The 21,308-nt window shown below is 41.7% G+C and overlaps 1 protein-coding gene across 2 annotated transcripts in view; it reads right to left on the bottom strand.

The window, feature by feature from the left end:
* The window catches only part of FAM3B (FAM3 metabolism regulating signaling molecule B), a 41,811-nt gene that overhangs the window by 7,305 nt on the left and 13,198 nt on the right, over positions 1 to 21,308 (bottom strand). For both annotated transcript variants that reach the window (XM_514906.9, XM_003319079.6), the window contains 5 exons: positions 11,587 to 11,710; positions 5,548 to 5,606; positions 4,301 to 4,351; positions 2,922 to 3,009; positions 1,307 to 1,439 (listed from right to left, as the gene is read on the bottom strand). In XM_514906.9, the coding sequence (XP_514906.2) occupies positions 1,307 to 1,439; positions 2,922 to 3,009; positions 4,301 to 4,351; positions 5,548 to 5,606; positions 11,587 to 11,710 (455 nt within the window). The remainder of the gene's footprint in view (positions 1 to 1,306; positions 1,440 to 2,921; positions 3,010 to 4,300; positions 4,352 to 5,547; positions 5,607 to 11,586; positions 11,711 to 21,308) is intronic.

Genomic DNA, 21,308 nt, shown 5'->3' with positions numbered 1-21,308 from the left:
CCAAGGAGCCCCACCAATCAGAGCTCAGGGAGTGCCTCTCGGTTAGGGCAGACCCATGAGGGCTCACTGTGCATGCAAGTGCCCAGGCACAATCATAAGCAAGGAGGGGTCGAGGCCAGGGCCCCGGGAAACATTCCCTACACGTTCTGCAGGGCTGGCTTCCTGGCTCTAGAGGAACATGAAGTCACAAGGGGAAAGCATGCTTGTGTAGATGCATGCTAAAATAACCATGGTTTCCGGGCCTCCGGAACATGAGACTAGAGGGGGTCACAGAAGGTCTAGGGTTTCCTGGGAACCAGTTACAAGTTGTCTGGTTGTGTGGCCTGCGCTGAAGTCGCACCTTATCCAGCCCCCTTCTCCTCTACCTCAGGTGGTCATGGCAACAAGAAGATGCCGAGCTGCTTCTGTTGCTTGTCTTTCTTCCCAGACCCGTATCCACAGCACAAGGAGGCAGACTGGGACCAAATGTCAGAGCCTGAAATCAGAAGCGGCCTATTGCACACCCTGGAGATGTAGAAATCTCTGCTTTCTGGGAATTTCTGGCTAAGTGGAAAGGAGGCCCTTATCCTCAGAAGGTATAGTGGGGAAGTCTCGCGCCTTGGTCATGCAGCACAATTTCCTCCTCTCCTGCACCGGTTACTGCAGCATCGTTTCCTGGAGAGCAGGACCCTCTGAAATTCTCCAGGATGTTGTGATTGTCATCGGATGCTCAGCTTGTTACTCCCACACATTTTGCAAACCCTCAGTTGGAATTTTCACAGGAGACTTAGTGGTTAATAAGTGAGAACGCCATTCTTTTGCTCTTTATTTCTCTTTGATAAATAAAGGCCATAAAGGGAGGGACTTAGAATCAATCACGTGCCCAGTTAGTACAGCAGCAGCAGCAGCAGCAATGGAAGCCAGATTTGTGCAGTGTTGATTTGGTGTCCAGCCTGTTTTGAGTGTTTTGCATTCACCATGTCTGTTCATGCTCTCAGCCATCCTAAGAGGTGAGCTCTCTTACTTTCCCCATAGCAGGAGCTTGGGGAGGTAAACCTCCTGCCCAAGGAAGGAGAGGCCCAGGACAGACCATGTTGGCTGCAGCATGGTGAAAAACCAATACCAACAGCCCATTCAGAATTTTCTACTTTGAAAGAGATTGGAGAAGTTTGAAACTTCTGTCTGGATCTAATGCTGATCTCACGGGAACAGTTGACAAAACTCTTATGTTTGGAGACAGGGAGTTATAAGCCACCAGGAACGTTTTCAAGGCACAGCATTGACTATACTCACCATTGGTGGGAAGGGACATTTTAAAACCACTCACCTTTTCTCTCTGAATTTCGGAAGGGAGTTCCAAGCCTTTTGCTGCAATAAATACCCAGCTAGACCTGAATTTCATGTTCCTGATTTCTTTACTTCCAAGTGCTTCTATGGCATTCTTGGCATCGTTATTCAGTCTGCAGGACAAAGGGAAAAGCATGTGAGCATCTCAGGGAGACGTGGAGAGGAGTGGAGCTCTGCTCTGGATGTGTTACGCTGTGCATCCTTGGATGGAGGTTTCTAAACACATTCATCTCCTGCTGCAGTGCATGACACACAGTGGCAGCTAAGAGGCACACATGCTTCTTGAGAATGTCACATTTCTAGTTAACCATTGGACATCCAGAGCCATTTTAGGCCCCAGTTTGGGGCACAGAATTCTACTTCTCAATTCTGGAAAGCCCTTGTGCTTTGGGGTTCAATCTCAGGCTCACACTCAGCCAACACAATTTTCGGCTATTGCTCTGCCCCTTGTTTAGTGACCACAAAATAAGGTGGGGAGAAGTTGCTGAAAGATGAAAGCAAATGCCAAAACTGCCCCCTTTTCATAATCAGAAAAGTCCACATCAAAAAGGAAAAAGAAATGTAAAACAATACTGCCAATGCAAACATTAAGATTTAGAGGAAGTGACAGGAGGGTAGACAGGAAAGTAAACAGTTACGTTTAGATTGTTCTAAGTGAGTTAAGTCAGAATTTTTCAAAGTATGTGCCAAGGAACTTCAGTTTGGTAAGATGCTCCATGAAAAAAGGAATCTGATAAATTTGGGAAATGCTGTGGTCAGTAGCCCTGTCTGGGAAATTCACCACACAAATAAGCACTTTGAAGGTTCTTAGACATTCTGCAGCAAAGACACAGGTTTGGTTTACTTAGTAGGACACACTCTGAGAGGCACTGAGCTACATCCACTTCTAGTACAGTATTGAATGTGTATGTGTGTATTTCTTTATTCTTTTCCTCTTTTTTTTTTTTGAGACAGTCTCGCTCTGTCACCGGGCTGGAGTGCAGTGGTGCAATCTTGGCTCACTGCAACTTCCGCCTCCTGGGTTCAAGCGATTCTCCTGCCTCAGCCTCCTGAGTAGCTGGGACTACAGGTGCATGCCACCATGCCTGGCTAATTTTTTAATTTTTAGTAGAGACAAGGTTTCACCATGTTGGCCAGGATGGTCTCGAACCCTTGACCTAGTGATCTGCCTGCCTCGGTCTCCCAAGTGCTAGGATTACAGGTGTGAACCACTGCGCCCAGCCTCTTTTCCTCTTTCTATAGGGAAATTATCTCAATTTCCTTTCACATTGCTGTAACTATTAATGCCACCCTGGGTTTAGGCTTTCTGTCCGGAGGTTAGTTTGTCTGTCCTAATTATGGTCAACAGTGGCTTTGTCTTGATTCCTTGAAATACTCCTTTGATTTAGGTTCTAGTACTTCTGTGATTAGTGATTTAATTTTTTTTAAAGAAATGCCATCTATTTTGTCATGATCTTTCATTCTTTTTCCTTAGAGAAGTACTTTGCTCCTGGACTTTCTGCTTGTCCCCAGAGGATGTCACTGAGAGACCCTGGCAGCCTCTGCCCCAGCTGGCTTCTCTTGCCCACCGCTGTGACAGACCTACACCCACTCACCTTGTGCTTCCGTCGTCATAGGTCACCATGAAGAGCAGGGATTTTGGAGCAGCACTCTGAATAAACTTTGTCATCGGTCCAGAGTTATCTATTGGGGGATGCAAGTCAGTTTTAGGGTCTTTGCTGTTCACTGAGGCTCTGCCTTGGGTGCTGGGCTTCCTCCTGCACCCGCATTCTGTGTCCACTCTGAATCCTTGGGGGTCCCAGCGCTCGCTGCTCAACCCTGCAGATGGTGTGCTAGCTCTGGACATGTGAACATTCACTGGGGTACCATAGGGATTATCTGAGGTGAGTGGCACAGCGTAGAAGGAAAAGAACCTAACACTTGCAATAGGTGTTCAGGGCGGTAGTGAAAGGGGGTCAAGATAAGGAGCGTTTTTGACCAACAAACGAGAGAAGTGGAGCCCCTGGTAGAAAAAAAAAACCCTCCTTAGAAATGAGATCATAAAGATTCTATTAACCAAACTCTTAACAAGCAGCAGCCTGTGTGGCACAGGTGGAGTGTTCTCTGCAGTCACTGATAAAGGGCCACACCCACACCCACACCACGACCACTGAGCAGAGTGGCCTTGCAAACACACCGACGTGTGCAGGAGAGAGACTCCCACAGAACTCAAATACGAGACATGTGGACCGTGGGCAAGTGTGTGCCAAGAGACTTATCTATGCCTTATAAAATAAAGGTAAACCTCAAACCCTGTTACTCACCACTGCGGCTCATTATTTACTGTTCTGCTTAGGTTAACTGCAGAGTACAACTGTGTCCTTCTTATTGGGTGGGTGCAGGCGTTTTCTATTCTTCGTCTTCACTATCTTTATAAAAACTTGTTTTTGAAAGTCTCATTGATATATAAAAATAAGAGGGGATAGTATATCCTGGCCAACAACTGCAGTCAAGAGTCAGTGCCTAGAAAGGAGAGACCATCGAGAAAGACTGGGCACCCGTGGGTTCCGGGAATGCTTGCCCTGAGCCCAGCAGAGCACTGTGAGTCACCAGGAGTAATCGTGACAGCTTTCAAAGGATGATGATATTTAGGGCTGGATGCTGGTGGCTTTATTTTACATATAATGTATTTGGCTTTTTTTTTTTTTTAAAAAAAAGGCTTTTTCTCTTTCTTATTATATCATGAGAGCTAAAAAGAGAAAGACTGAGGAAAACTAACAGAAGAAAAGACATTTCTAGATGATGCCTTCAAATGTTCTATGAATTCAATTAGAGTTTAAGAGGATCTACATAAGACCACTCTAGATTACTCAGGAGAGCTGCTGGCGTTTTTCTAGTAGACAAAATAAAAATGGTTGATATTTTTCTTTGTGTTTTTTAATCTTAATTTTCTGTTTAAAATTCATTTGAATTTTAACAGAAAAAATTTTCTTACCGCCTTCATACATATCAAAACATCGTGTTGCTGTCACATTCCCAGTTACATCTGAAAATAAAAGAAATGGTATTTTAAAAGAAAGTTCACAGAACTAGGGCACACTTGTGGCACCAGGGCCTGGGGAAGGAAATATTTCTTCCCTGTCTATCTCCAGCAAACACCACTGATGTAATGAACCAGCCTGCAGAGACAGGGTGGGCCCCTTGAGGAGAGTCCCCAAAACCAGGTCAAAGGAAAGTGCTGGAAGCTGTGCTAGAACTTTCTTCCAGTTTGCTTTGGGTTACACCTGATGGAACACTAATACCTCCCCCACCCAACTCATCCCACAGAAACACCAGAGACCCCTCACTCAGGCCCACCCACCTCATCCCACAGAAACACCAGAGCCCCCTCAGCCAGGCCCAACCACCTCCTCACACAGAAACACCAGAGCCCCCTCAGCCAGGCCCAACCCCCTCTTCCCACTGAAACACCAGAGCCCCCTCAGCCAGGCCCAACCACCTCTTCCCACAGAAACACCAGAGCCCCTCAGCCAGGCCCACCCGCCTCTTCCCACAGAAACACCAGAGCCCCCTCAGCCAGGCCCAACCGCCTCATGCCACAGAAACACCAGAGCCCCCTCAGCCTGCCCACTTCCTACTTTACAGTCTCCTTCAGGGCTATCAGACTAGGAGCATTTTATCTTCACTTCCACAGCCCTCACGTGTTGGGGCTATGCTGCCCACTCACTCACAGGGACGTTGTGGGAAACCCTTTCCTTCTCCTCTGGGCCCCTCAATGGCAACTGTGAGAGAGCTTTATTCCAGACCTAAGAGAAAGGCCAAGTTTTGTTTCCCATGAGGCTGCAGTGGCTTTTATCACACAGAAGGATGAGATGGTCTATGGTGTCAGCCCCTGAGCAGACACTGGGACTCTGGGAGCAAATGAGAGGCTCAGTCCAGGACCACAGGCTGCACCCCCTTGGCGGCCCTTCTGGTTTTAACCCTACCTTTGGCCTATCCCTCTGTTTTTTCCTTTTTTTAAAATAAAGTCTATATTTGGTTTTCAGTTGTTTATTTGTTGTTAGAACCACAAATAATCTGTGAAGTGAGACTTGTAAAAATAATTGAATATATAATCTTAAAATGCATTAAAATACAAACCTAGACTAAATCATGTGCAAAAGTCTCGAAAACCCAAGGTACCTTTGAAAATCTGACCAGAGAGCTTTTAGAGAAGTTTAAAGAAAATGTTTAGTAACTTACAGTTGACAATGGCAATGTTTATTCCTCTGGCAACATTTCCCAGCTGTTCTCCCATAAGCCTGAAATGGAGCTAAACATTAGTCAAGTACCAAGAGGCGTGCGACTCTCCCGACTCCGCGAAGTCTTCGCCTGACCGAATGTCAGTCTCATCTGCTGTCTCCCACCTTTTCCTTGAAGGTCTGCATTCGCCCTGGTGCAGCTCCCGAGACCACCACCCCCATGTTCATCCACACACATCTATTCTCAGTGTCTACAGACTCAGTCCCTCAGGGGACCTGGACTCTCAGGGGGCCTGGACACTGCATTCAATCTTATAGTTTAGACAAATGGCTAGGGGGAAGAAAAACTAACATTTATTTAGCTCAGGCTCTTCACAGGTGCACTTTATTGTTAATTTATTATCTATTTATTTATTGAGACAGGGTCTCACTCTGTCACCCAGGCTGGAGTGCAGTTGTGCAATCGTGGCTCACTGCAACCTCTGCCTCTTGGGCTCAAGCAATCCTTCCGTCTCAGCCTCCCAAGTAGCTGGAAGTACAAGCGTGCACCACTACAACAGGCTAATTTTTAAAATTTTTTTGTAGAGATGGAGTTTTGCCATGCTGCTCAGGGCGCTCTTGAACTCTTGGGCTCAAGTGATCTGCCCACCTCAGCCTCCCAAAGTGCTGGGATTATAGACATGAGCCACTGTGCCTGAGTATGTCACTTAATTTTTAACCTTTAAATTGTAGAATATGAAATGCCAAATTCAAGAGGATTGTGCCCTAAAATCAGGAAGACTAAATGACTTTCCTGGAGATGGTAATTATTGCTGAAGATCACAGAAATTGTGTGTGTGCATGTTGTATATGTGCATGTTCCCATTGTCAAGAGTCAGAATCAATGACATGTTAGCTTTATGAAAATAATTTGGAAGGCTTCCTCCTTTTTCCATGCTTTGGAATAGCGAACACGGAACTTTAATATTTTGTTTTGACACCTTTACCTAAACTCCCCTATGAGTTTTCTAGGCTTAGTGCTTTTTGAAAGGTTTAGAGACTATTCCATAATAACTTGAAGCAGAAAGAAATTTCTGATAATAGAAAATTGGCTAATCTAAACCGACTTTCTCATAGAGAAAAGCAGAAAACATGAGGCAAGTTTTGTTGTTGCTGTTGTTGTTAAAGATCTGGTTGTATACGTTAGAGACCAAATAAGGTAGTTAAGAATTTCCCAGGCCAAGATCTGGGAGAAGACTAAATTTCAGGTTGGTAAGTCCAGCATTTAAAAGCTACTTTTAACTAAGGAGAATTTGCTGATTCCAGAAAAGGTGTGTAAGGAAGTGAACAGCCCTTCTGACAACCATGTGAGCCAAGGGAACAGAAGTTGGAAGCCAGGGTCAGGGCCATGTTAAATCTCCCACATCTTATTTGGGCTGGGGTCACAAAGGGTTGAATCCTGAAAGTGAGAGCAAACCAGAAAAAAATCAGAGCTTGTATAAACTTCAGCCTAGTTTTTAGTCAACTAGGTGGCCCAGAAAATCTTCAACACTTATTCAGGTCATCCTGTTCTGCTAAAGGTTCCAGGTCCCTGGGAGAAGCAAAGATAATTCCTCAGAAGAAGATATCATCCCATGCCTCAATTTTTTTAAAAAAACAGGTGCAGGATCAAATGAAACCTGACACGTGAGGAAAAAAGCCAACGCACACAAGAGCCAATGGAACCAGCAGAAAACAGTAGATAATAGTGACAGACTCACAGGCACTCTAAATGCTAGAGTTGTCCAACTCAGACTTTAACTATAATGTATTCAAAAACATGCTTGATAAAATTAAAAATTTCAGAACTGAAAAGTACCAAAACTGACATGCTGATTTTAAAAAGAACCAGAATGAATTTCTAAAACTAAGATAATATAGTAACCTAAAATCAGTAGTGATTGAATGGGTTTGACAGCAGATTAGGTACAGTGGATGAGAGAATTAGTGAATGGAAAACAACTCTGTCCACGATAAAGAGCAGAGAGGTAAACAAATGGAAAATACAAAATAGACTATAGGCTCTAGAGACTATAGTAGTGATAAGGTCTAACATATGTTTCATTAAGAATCTCAGAAGAAGAGGAGAAAGTGAATGGGCAGAAGATACAAGAGCAGAGAATTTGTTAAATTTGATGAAGGACTTCAATACCTACATATTTAAGAAACTCAAAAAAACTCCAAAGATGATAAAACAACAAAAGACACATTGTGGTACAAATGTTGAAAACCAGACAAGGAATCTCTAAGGTGACGGGGACGAGGGCAATGGGCAGTTACTTTCACAGCAGCAACAATAAGACTGTCAGCTGACTTCTCAAAAGGAAAATATAGAACCTAGAAGACAGTGGAATAGTACCTTGAATGTGCTGAAAGAAAATAACGGCTAACACAGCCTACAAAAGTATTTTTCAGGAACAAAGATGAAATAAAGATATTTCAGAGAAACATAAACTGGAAGGATTCACTATCAGCAGACCACACTATTTTTCAGGAATGAAGGTGAAGTAAAGATATTTCAGAGAAACATAAACTGGAAGAATTCACCATCAGCAGAACATGCAGCAGGGTTTGCTCTGTGTCTTTTGCTGTAAGAAACCTTACCTATAAGTGTAACCTGTTACTGGGTCTTAGGAGTTTTTCTAGAGTATCACTGAATTTGAGGCTAGTTGTGAGAATCCTTCTTCAAAAAAACACTCAACAGAAATGTATGTGCATGTGCACCAAGAGACATAAACAGCACTATTCATAATAACCCCAAACTGGGAATGACTCAAATGTCATTCAACAATAGAACGGATAACTGTAACATATTCATGCAATGCAGTATCATACAGCAATGAACATCTAAGAACAACAGCTACATCCAACATGAAGGATAAATCTCAGACACAAAAGAGTATTTGGTTTATGATTCCATTTATACAAAGTCCAAAACAGACAACATTAAACAAGTGTTGAATTAAATAACAGTATTTTGCAATGCATGCTTAGGCAGTAAAACTACCAAGAAAAGTGAGGAAATAAATCACCACCAAAAAAAATCCAGGTTACCATTGGGCAGGAAGGAAAGAGGAAGCTGCATTTTGGAAGGGGTACACAGAGGGCTTATGGGGTGCTAGTGATAGTCTATTTCTTAGCCAGGATGGTGGTTACACAACTGTTCACCTTATCATAATTTATTACAAAATGATATATTCATAAGGTTATTCACTGCAGCATTACTGGTAATACCAAAAGATATCAAACATCAGAAATGCCTATCAGTGCAGAACTAGTTGAATAAACTATGACACATCCGTGCTATGGAATACCACATATCAATAAAAGAAATGAGGAAAAGCCTGATGTACTGATACGGAGTAATCTCTATTAACTGTTAAGTGAAGAAAGCCAAGGTCATAACTGTGTATAGAGTTTACCACCTTTTATGTAAGAAAGGATATAGATGTGTGTGTACATATGAGTGTATACGTGTATACATGTGTATATACACATATGCACACATATTCATACACACATATACATATATTCACATGTATACATGCACATATATACCTGTATATAAAAATATACATAGGTATGTATTAATTATATATATATATATATATAGAGAGAGAGGGCTTATTTTTTGCCTTTAAAAAATACTGGAAGAATAAATCAAAAACTAATTAAAAAATTAATGGAGATGGGAACAAGAGGTGGGGAGAAAAGGTGGAGAATACAGGGAAGATTTCTCTGAGCCTCCTTTTTTGGGACATGTAATATTCAAACATAATGTTGATTTCTGAACCACATAAATATATATTCAAAAATTAAATGAAACCCAAAGAAAAACAAACCTAGCATTGAAAGCAAATGGAAATTAATCCAATGTAAAATAACTACAGGGAAAGTAATTATTTCATATGACTTTGGTCATTGCTATGAGTTGAATGTTTGTCACCTCTCAAACTCATGTGGAAATAGTATTAAGAGGTGGGACCTTTAGGAGGTGATTAGGCCATGAGGACTCTGCCCTCCTGAATGGATTAATGCTGTTATCACAGGAGTGGGTTGGTTCCTTATAAAAGGACAACTTTGGCTGGGTGTGGTGGCTCACGCCTGTAATCCCAGCACTTTGGGAGGCTGAGGCAGGCAGATCATGAGGTCAAGAGATCGAGACCATCCTGGCCAACATGGTGAAACCCTGTCTCTACTAAAAATACAAAAATTAGCTAGGCATGGTGGTGTGTGCCTGTAGCCTCAGCTACTCAGGAGGCTGAGGCAGGAGAAGCGCTTGAACCTGGAAGACGGAGGTTGCAGTGAGCCAAGATGGCGCCACTGCACTCCAGCCTGGTGACAGAGTGAGACTCTGTCTCAAAAAAAAAAAAAAAAAAAAGACAACTTCAGTCCCCTTTTGCCTCTCTCTCTTTCTGCTGGAACTGGGACACCCTTCTACTTCTCCTACCTTGAACATGAGAATTTCAGGCTCCCCAGCCTTTAGACTCCAAGACTGATACCAGCAGACCTCCCATCTCCTATTGATTCTCAAACTGAGAATTACACCATCTGCCTCTCTGGTTCTGAGGCTTTAGTACTTGGACTCAGCCATGTTACCAGCATCTCAAGGTCTCCAGCTTGCAGATGGCCTGTCGTGGGACCTCTTGGCCTCCATAATTGCATGAGCCAATTTCTCTAATAAATAAATCCACTCTTTCCTTTCTCTTCTTACCTCCCACTGCCATTGGCTCTGTCTCTCTGGAGAGCCTTGATTAATATAGACATCTGACTCTTTATACCCTTAATAAAATATTTTTAAATCTATGAGGAACTGCAAACAACATTTTTTAACTTCATTCAGTAGTTGTATTGTTAGTAGTCTTGGTATTGTAATTTGAAGGCGAAGTACTAGGAACCAAGATTCTCAGTGTAAGGGAAGAGTTAAAATGTAAAATCGAAGAACTTAAGGGGGTAAGACTCCTGCACTGTTGAATTTGAATTGTAAATGCTAATGTAAATTCATGATTTAGAAACAAATGCATTGCTTGGTTCTGTCCACTAAAAGTGCTTAGGAGGAACCCTATCAAGGGCCCATGAGTGTCTAGATCTCGGTTTCTAAATACCACATCCCATTAAGGAACTCTCTCTTTAGAGAAATGGCTGATTTCAGTCTGAACAAAGAAAGACTCGGCTGAGTTTAGCTATGCTGTAAATCAAGGAAGCACTAAAAAAATAATAATAAATAATAAAAAAAAAATGGGGCCCACTCAAGAAGAAACAGATAACTTAAGTAGTGCTGTACTTATTACATCAATTAAATTTGCAGTTAAAAACCTCAAAACAAACCCCTCCAGGCCAGGATGACTTTGTTGGGAAATCACACCAAATATTTAAAGAAGAAATAATATCAATCCTATATGGATTTTCCCAAAATATTGAAGAAGTGTAAAGTATGGACTGCAAACAGAAACAACACCTGCTTTAATCCAGGAGGGTGAGGATCATAAAATAAAACGAAGAAACTATCGGCTGAGTTTTCATGTTCCCATGACTTGGAAGGACTTTGCCACATATTCAAAGTAAAGTAGTCTAACTTCGCTTTTTAAAGTAGTCTAACTTTGTTCAGAGCCCATCTGGCCCCGAACACCCCTGAGGCTCTCATGCCCCCACATCCCCCACACACCTTTCACTGCATCAATACTGATCCCTACTCAGATCCCAGAGTAGTTGTCTATCATCACCCATAGAACCCACAGGGCTGTGCTCACTTCAGATTTAAATCCTAAGTACAACTGCAGTCAAATGAAACCGTAAAACCATTAAACACAAGACACATACAGCCATTAGAGACAATCAGCTCCTTCCCTGGTGAATACAGCAGAGCTTTCTCATTTCCACTTGGATGCTCTCAGCCTTTTGCCTGAGACCAACGACATACGGTTCTCTCCTGTGGGCAGAACTGCTGCTCGGTAATCAGCCTCAGGGAAGGGGCAAGAATCAGTAGGATCCCTTTATTTTCCTTCTAAACGCTGGTACTTACAGGTTATCCTCAAAGCAGATTTTGGCGTACTTGCTTCTGCCACCTCCGCTGAGTAACCTGTAGGCATAGGTGTCAGATGGGCAGGGAGTCCAGTGGTCACATTTTTGCCTTTTGGGGACTGGAGCTGTAATGAATAAGAAAGTATATAGCCGTTAGCATCCCACAGTAATTTACAAATGCACCTGCTGCTTGGCGGAGAACACCAGCACTTCATACCAGAAACTCCAAGCAGCGGTCGGAAAACCTGAGGGGGGAGGGTTTCCAGACTTCACTGAGAATTCCCCTAAAGACACAAAGCTCACTGAATCTGATTTCATTTTAAAGTGACAAATAAGCAAAGAAGGAGAGGGGTACTGAGTAGGCGTAACAATTTCATAAGGGCTGGGAATCACTGCCCATGGCTGCCCATTGTGACATTCTTGGTGGGCAATGTCATTTGCAATACAATAAAAGAAAGATTACAGGGGTCTAAGAGAGCTGGTGAGCAAAGACAGCCATCTGTGGAGCATCTATAAAGCTTCTGCATCTACACAGCCTTAGACACCCTAAACACACACACATCACACAACATGCCACATACACACCATACATATCATACAACACACCACATGCTCAACACACTGACACCCACACCACACATTCATGCACACACGCCACATGATGTATCTCACACACACACACACCATATACAGCACACATTCACACACAACATACAACATACTGCACATCTCACACACACACCATGTACTCACCACACACACATGCACACCATACCATATAGACACACGCACCACACCACTCCCACACACATCCCCTCCCCCAAAACATACCATATCACACACAGACACACATACACTCTATACCACGTATACCTGACCACCACAGCTGACCCACTCTCCTTTCACTTGAGTGTGAGGAACTGAGTTTTTGCCCAGGATGCTATGATGTCAGATCCTGGAGGTATCTCTCCTAGCATCAGCATCCTTATTTCACAGGGGTCAGCAATTTGGGAGGATTGAGGGACCTGAGGCTGGAATGTGAGGAGCCCACCTGGCCCTGAACACCCCTGAGGCTCCCATGCCCCTACAGCCCCCACACATCTTTCACTGCGTCACTACTGATCCCACTCAGATCCCCAAGTAGTTGTCTATCATCACCCATAGAACCCACAGGGCTGTGCTCACTTCAGATTTAAATCCTAAGTCTGCAGAAAGGAATTCAGAAAGCACTGTCTCACTCTCTCACCTTAAGTTTGAGTAGAGACTTGGCTCTATTTTATGAATTACTGTACTCTTAGCACCTTAAACTAAGGAGTATAGTCAGCAAAATGGTAGATTATACATAAAATATCACAAGTAAAGAATCAAAGTATACCACTATAGAAAATCATATAATCAGAAACAAAGACAGCAAGACAGGAAGAAAGGAAAAAAGGACCTACAAAACAACCAGGAAACAATGAACAAAATGGAAGTAGTAAAGCCTTATCTATCAATAATTACCACAAATGTAAGTGAATTAAATTCTGTAATCAAAAGACACAGATTAGCTCGACAGATTTAAAAACAAACACAAAAAACAAGACCCAACTATATGTTGCCTATAGGAGACTCACTTCACCTTTAAAAAATGTATAGGTTGAAAGTGAAAGGATGGAAAAAATACTCCATGCAAATGGAAACCAAAAGAGAGCAGGGATAGCTATATTTACATCAGTTTAAATAGACTTTAAGTCAAACTTTTAAAAAAGACAAAGATGGTAATTATATGATAATAAAGGAGTGAATTCATCAAGAAGACATAACAATTGTGTGTGTGTATGTATGCACCAAACATCAGAGCACCTAAATGCAAAAATTAAGAGATCTGAAGGCAGAGATAAACTGTAATACAATAATAGTAGTGAATGTCAATACCCCACTTTCAACAATAGACAGGTAAGCGAGGCAGAAAATTTTTTAAAAATTAAATTTTGTCTTAGTCTGTTCAGGCTGTTTTAAAAAAATACCTTAGGCTAGGCAATTTGTAAATAACACAAATTTATTTCTTAAACTTCTTGTTTCTTTTCAGATGGAGTCTCACTCTGTCACCCAGGCTGGAGTGTAGTGGTGTGATCTCAGCTCACTGCAACCTCCGCCTCTCAGGTTCAAGCGATTCTCCTGCCTCACCCTCCCAAGTAGCTGGGACTATAGGCATGCACCACCACATCTGGCTAATTTTTGTATTTTTAGTAGAGATGGGGTTTTGCCATGTTGGCCAGGCTGGTCTTGAACTCTTGACCTCAGGTGATACACCCACCTCAGCCTCCCAAAGTGCTGGGATTACAGATGTAAGCCCCCATGCCTGGCCTATTTCTTAAACTTCTAGAGGCTGGGAAATCCAAGGTCAGGGTGCTAGCAGATACAGTGTCTGATGAGGGCCCATTTCTCATAGATTGCACCTTGTTGCTGTGTCCTGACATGGTGGAAAGGGGCAAACATGCCCCCTTCAATCTCTTTTATAAGGGTGCTAATACCATTCGTAGAGGCTCTAATCCCATTCATAAGTCTTCATGTCTTACTTTCTAAAAGGCCCTACCTCTTAATACTGTCAGATGAGTAATGAGGTTTCAACATATAAATACTGGTGGGACATCAACACTCGGTAGAGGAGACTTGAATTGCTCTTTACACCAAAAGCATCTAATAGACATACAGAGCATTCCATCCAGCAGCAACAAAATATCCATTCTTCTCAAGCACACATGGAATGTCTTCCAGGACAGACCATGTGTTAGGTCACAAAACAAAACTTAATAAATGTAAGAAGACTGAAATTGCATGAAGTATCTTTTCCTACTACCATGGTATGAAACTAGAAATCAATAATAGAAGTATATTAGGCCGTTATCCCATTGCTATAAAGAAATACCGGAGACTGGGTAATTTATAAAGAAAAGAGATTTAATTGGCTCATGGTTCTGCAGGCTGTAAAGGAAGCATGGTGCTAGCAACTGCTTAGCTTCTGGGGAGGCCTCAGGAAACTTACAATCATGGTGGAAGGCAAAGCGGGAGCATGGCCAGAGCAGGAGCAATAGAGAGTGAGGGTGGGAAGGAGGTGCCGCACACTTTTAAACAACCACATCTCATGAAAATTCACTATTATGAGCACTGCATCAAGGGGATGGTGCTAAACCAGTCATGAGGAATCCACTCCCATGATCCAAACACCTCCCACCATGCCCCACCTCCAACAACAGGGATTAAAATTTGACATGAGATTTTTGTTGGGGACACAAATCCAAATCACATCATTTTGCCCCTGGTCCCCCAAATATCTTGTCCTTCTCACATTGCAAAATACAATGATGCCTTCCCAATAGTCCCCCAAAGTCCAAAATCACTCCAGCATTAACTCAAAAGTCCAAAGTCCCAAGTCTTATCTGGGACAAGGCAAATCTCTTCCACCTACAAGCCTGTAAAATCAAAAAGAAGTTATTTACTTCCAAGACACAATGGAGGTACAAGCAGTGGGTAAAATATTTCCATTTTAAAAGGGAAAAAATCAGCCCAAAGAAAGAGGCTACAGGCCCCACACGAGTCCAAAACCCAGCAGGGCAGTTATCAAATCTTAAAGCTCCAAAACAATCTCCTTTGACTCCATGTCTCACATCCAGCATACACTGGTGTGAGGGGTGGACTCTCAAGGCCTTGGGCAGCTGGTTCCACCCCAGTGGCTTTGCAAGGCTCAGTCCCTGAGGCTGCTCTCACAAACTGGCATTAAGTTTCTGTGGCTTTTCCATGCTGAGGGTGCAAGCTGCCAGGATCTGCCCCTCTGGGGTCTGGAGGATGGTGGCCCTCTTCCCACAGCTCCACTAGGCAGTGCCCCAGTGGGGACTAGTGTGAAGGCTCAAACCCCACATTTCCCCTTTACACTGTTCTAGTAGAGGTTCTGCCCCAGCAGCAGCTTCTGCTTGAGCACTCAGGATTTCCCATATAGTCTCTGAAATCTAGGTGGAGCCTCCCAAGCATTAACTCTTGCATTCTGTGCACCTGCAGGCTTAATATCATGTGAATACCCCCCAGGCTTATGGCCTGCACCCTCTGAAGCAGCAGCTTGAGCTATACCAGGGCCCCTTTGAGCCATGGCTGAAACTAGAGCTGCTGAGATGCAGGGAACAGTGTCTAGAAGCTGAACAGGTTAGTGGGGCCCTGGGGCTGACCCATGAAACCATTCTGTATTCTTAAGCCTCTGGGCCTGTGTGACAAGAGGGGCGGCGGCAAAGGTCTTTGAAATGCCTTTGGAGCCTTTTTCCCATTGTCTTCTTTTTACTTATGCAAATTTCTGCAGCCTGCTTGAATTCCTCCTGTGAAAACAGGCTTTTCTTTTCTACCACATGGCCAGGCTGCACATTTTCCAAACTTTTATGCTCTGCTTCCCCTTTAAATATAATTTCCAACTTTAGGTCATTTCTTTGCTCACACTTATAAGCACAGGTTATTAGAAGCAGCCAGGCCATATCTTAAATGCTTTGCTGCTTAGAAATTTATTCCAGGCAACCTACAACATGGGAGAAAATTTTCACAACCTACTCATCTGACAAAGGGCTAATATCCAGAATCTACAATGAACTCAAACAAATTTACAAGAAAAAAACAAACAACCCCATCAAAAAGTGGGCGAAGGACATGAACAGACACTTCTCAAAAGAAGACATTTATGCAGCCAAAAAACACATGAAAAAATGTTCATCTTCACTGGCCATCAGAGAAATGCAAATCAAAACCACTATGAGATATCATCTCACACCAGTTAGAATGGCAATCATTAAAAAGTCAGGAAACAACAGGTGCTGGAGAGGATGTGGAGAAATAGGAACACTTTTACACTGTTGGTGGGACTGTAAACTAGTTCAACCATTGTGGAAGTCAGTGTGGCGATTCCTCAGGGATCTAGAACTAGAAATACTATTTGACCCAGCCATCCCATTACTGGGTATATACCCAAATGACTATAAATCATGCTGCTATAAAGACACATGCACACGTATGTTTATTGCGGCATTATTCACAATAGCAAAGACTTGGAACCAACCCAAATGTCCAACAATGATAGACTGGATTAAGAAAATGTGGCACATATACACCATGGAATACTATGCAGCCATAAAAAATGATGAGTTCATGTCCTTTGTAGGGACATGGATGAAACTGGAAACCATCATTCTCAGTAAACTATCGCAAGAACAAAAAACCAAACACCGCATATTCTCACTCATAGGTGGGAATTGAACAATGAGATCACATGGACACAGGAAGGGGAATATCACACTCTGGGGACTGTGGTGGGGAGGGGGGAGGGGGGAGGGATAGCATTGGGAGATATACCTAATGCTAGATGACGAGTTAGTGGGTGCAGCGCACCAGCATGGCACATGTATACATATGTAACTAACCTGCACAGTGTGCACATGTACCCTAAAACTTAAAGTATAATAAAAAAAAAAAAAAAAGAAAGAAATTTATTCCATCAGATACCCTAAATGATCAGTCTCAAGGTCAGAGTTCCACAGATCCCTAGGTCAGGGGCACAATGCAGCCAAGCTCTTTGCTAAGGTATAATAAAAGTGACCTTTGCTCCATTTCCCAATAAGTTCCTCATTTCCATCTGAGACTTCATCAACCTGGCCTTCACCGTCCATCTCATTATCAGCATTTTGGTCACAAACATTCAACTAGTCTCTAGGAAGTTCCAAACTTTCCCTCATCTTCTTGTCTTCTGAGCCTCCAAACTCTCCAACCTCTGCCTGTTACCCAGTTCCAAAGCTGCTTCCTTATTTTCATATATCTTTATAGCAATGCTCCACTCCTATGTACCAATGTTCTGTATTAGTCCATTCTTGCACTGCCAGAAAGAAATATCTGAGACTGGGTAATTTAGAAAGAAAAGGGTTTTAATTGTCTCACGATTCCACAGGCTGTACAAGAAGTATAATGCTGGCATCTTCTCAGCTTCTGGGGAGGCCCCAGGAAACTTACAATCATGGCAGAAGCCAAAGGGGTAGCAGGCATATCACATGGCCAGAGCAGAAACAAGAGAGAGAAGAGGGAGGTACCACACATTTTTGAACAACAAGATCTCATGAGAACTCACTCATTATCATGAGAACAGCACCAAGAAGATGGTGCTAAACCATTCATAAGAAATCCACTCCCATGATCCAATCACATTTCACCAGGCCCCATCTCCAGCATCGAGGATTACAATTCAACATGAGATTTGGTGAGGACACAGATTCAAGCCATATCAAAAAGTAATTTCAGAAAATTCAAAAATATGTAGAAATCAAACAACACTGGCTTCTGAACGGCCAATGGATCAAAGAAGAAATTAAAAGGGAGATTAAAAACTATCTTGAGACAAAAAAAAAAACCAGAAACACAACATATCAAAACTTATGACATACAGCAAAACAGTTCTAACAGAGGAGTTTATGGTAATAAATGCGTACATTAAAAAAAGGTCTCACATAAACCACCTAAGGTTATACATCAAGAAAATAGAAAATGAAGAACAAACTAAGCCCAAAGTTAGCAGAACGAAAAAAATGACAACAATCATAATAGAAGTACATGAAATGGAGACTAGAAAAACAATAGAAAAGGTGAAAAAAACAGACTTGGTTTTTTGAAAAGAGATAAAATTGACAAACTCTTAGCTAGACTGAGAAAAAAAGAAAGAGAAGACTCAAATAAAATCAGTAATGAAAGAGCAGACATCACCACTGATACCACAGAAACACTGAAGTATCATAAGAGACTATTGTGGACAATTATACACCAAAAAAAGGAACAGACCAATAAATGTGAGGAGACTAAGTCAGTAATAAAAAGTCTCTCATCAAAAAAAATCCCAGGACCAGATGGCTTCATGGCTGAATTTTACCAACCAATTAAAGAACTAATACCAATCAATTTCAAACTCTTCCAAAAAATTGAAGAGGAGGGAATGCTTCCAAACTCACTTTATGAGGCCAGCATTACCCTGATACCAAAGCCAGACAAGGGCACTACAAGAAAATAAAAGTGTAGGTCAATATCCCGGATGAACATAGATGCCAAATTCCTCAACAAAATATTAATACTAGCAAACTGAATTCAACAAGATATTAAAAAAATCATTCACCATGTGTATTAGTCCATTCTTGCATTGCTATAAAGAAATATCTAAGATTGAGTAATTTATAAAGAGGTTTAATTGGGTCATGGTCCTGCAGGCTTTAAAGAAAGCTTGGTACTGGCATCTGCTTAACTTCTAGGGAGGCCTCAGGAAGCTTACAATCACAATCATGGTGGAAGGTGAAGGGGAGCAGGCATGTCACATGGTGAAAACAGGAGCAAGTGAGATAGAGCAGCAGGGGGAGATGCCACACACTTTTAAATGACCAGATCTCACAAGAACTCACTATCGTGAAGGCAGCACCAAGCCATGAGGCATGCACCCTCATCATCCAAATACCTCCCTCCAGGCTCCACCTCCAGCACTGGGAATTACAATTCCAAATGAGATTTGGGCAGGGCCAAATATCCAAACGAAATTGCCATGACCAAGTGGGATCTGTCCTTGCAAGGACAGATGCAAGTATGATTCAACATACACAAATCAATAATGTGATTACCACATCAACAGAATGAAGGACAAAAACTGTATGATAATGTCATATGGTTTAGACAGAAAACAGATGCAAGAAAAGAATTTGACAAAATTGAAATCCTTTCATGATAAAGGAATGTTCCTTAACACAATAAAGACCACATATGAAAAGCTCACAGTTAACTTCATAACGTCAACTCAAGTTGATGGAGAAAGGACAGTCTCTTCAATAAATGGTATTGGGAAAACTGGATATCCATATGCAGAAGAATGAAATTAGATCCTCATCTCACACCACATAAAAAGTCAACTCAAAATAAATTAATGACTTAACCATAAAACCTGAAACCATGAAATTACTAGATAAAATATAAGGGAAAAGCTCCATGATGTTGGTTTGGGCAATGATTTGGGGAATATGCCCTAAAATCACAGGCAACACAAGCAAAAATAGGCAAAAGGAATTACATCAAGCCAAAAAGCTTCTGCACAGCAAAGGAAACAATCAGCGGAGTGAAGAGACAACCTACAAAATGGGAGAAAATATTTGCAAAGTGTAAATCTGATAAGTGATTAATATCCAAAACATACAAGGAACCCAAAGAACCAATAACAAGAAAACAAATAAAAAACATGATTGAAAAATGGATAAAGAACTTGAATAAAGATTTTTCCAAAGAAGACATACAAATAACTAAAACGTATATGAAAACATGTTCAATATTACTAATAATCAGGGCAATGCAAATGCACGATGAGATATCAGCTCACACCTGTTAGAATGGCAATTACTAATAACAGGAAAGATAATGAGTGTTGGTGAAGATGTGGAGCAAAGAAAACCCTATATGCTATTGGTGGAACGTAGGTTAGTATAACCATTATGGAAAAACAATATGGAGATTCCTCAAATAATTGAAAGTAGAATATATGATAAAGCAATCTCACATCTGAGCATATATCCAAAGGATATGAAATCACTATGTCAAATGAGATCTGCACTCCCAGGTTCACTGCAGCATTATTCACAATAGCCAAATACAGAATCAATCTACGTGCCCATCGATGAATGAATGAATAAGGAAAATGTGGTATAACAGAGTGCACAATAGAATACTATTCAGCCTAAAAGAGAAGGAAATCTTGTCATTTGTGACAACGTAGATGAACATGGAGGACATTATGCTAACAGAAATAACACACCCACAGAAAGACAACTACCACGTGTTCTCACCCACATGTGGAATGTAAACAAGTTGAACTCATAGAAGCAAAGAGCAGGATGGTGAGAGGAGAATGGTACTTACCAGTGGCCAGAGGTTCAGGGGTTTGGGAAGATGTTGGTCAAAATGTACAAAGTTTCAGCTACACAGGAGGAATAAGTTCAAGAGATCCATTGCACATCATGGTGACTACAGTTAATAACAATATACAGTGGTCCTCCTGTTATTCACGAGGGGTACATTCCAAGACGCCGAGTGGATGCATGAAGCCACAAATAGTACAGAAACCTATATATACCAGTTGGGTATACCTTATCCAAAATGCTTGGGACCAGCAGTGTTACAAATTTTTGTTGGATCTTGGAATGTTTGCATTATACTTACCAGTTGAACATCCCCCAACCTGAAAATCCAAAATCCAAAACGCTCTGATGAATATTTCCTTGGAGTGTCATGTCGCTGCTCAAAGAGTTTTGGATTTTGAAGCATTTCAGATTGTGTGTTTTCAGATTTGGGATGCTGTACCTGTATTATGTGTTTTTTTTTTCCTATACAGACATAACTATGATAAAGTTTAATTTACGAATTAGGCAGAGTAAGAGATTAACAACAATTAACAATATAGTTTAATTTATAAATTAGTTGGATTAAGAAATTAACAACAACTAACTCTAATAAAGTTATGTGAATGTGGTCTCTCTCAAAATATCTTACTGTATTTACTGGAGTTCTTAGCAAATTCAACAAATGATTTTTTTATTTCCTTATGAAATCAAGAGCTTTCACCATTTCACTTAAAGAAAGCACTTTCTAGCTGGGCATGGTGGCTCATGCCTGTAATCCCAGCAGTTTGGGAGGCTGAGGTGG

Source organism: Pan troglodytes, chromosome 22 (genome assembly GCF_028858775.2).
Source record: "Pan troglodytes isolate AG18354 chromosome 22, NHGRI_mPanTro3-v2.0_pri, whole genome shotgun sequence".
Lineage (NCBI taxonomy): Eukaryota > Metazoa > Chordata > Mammalia > Primates > Hominidae > Pan > Pan troglodytes.
The sequence above is the reverse complement of the archived record's forward strand: the minus strand, read 5'-3'. Positions and strand labels throughout refer to the sequence as shown.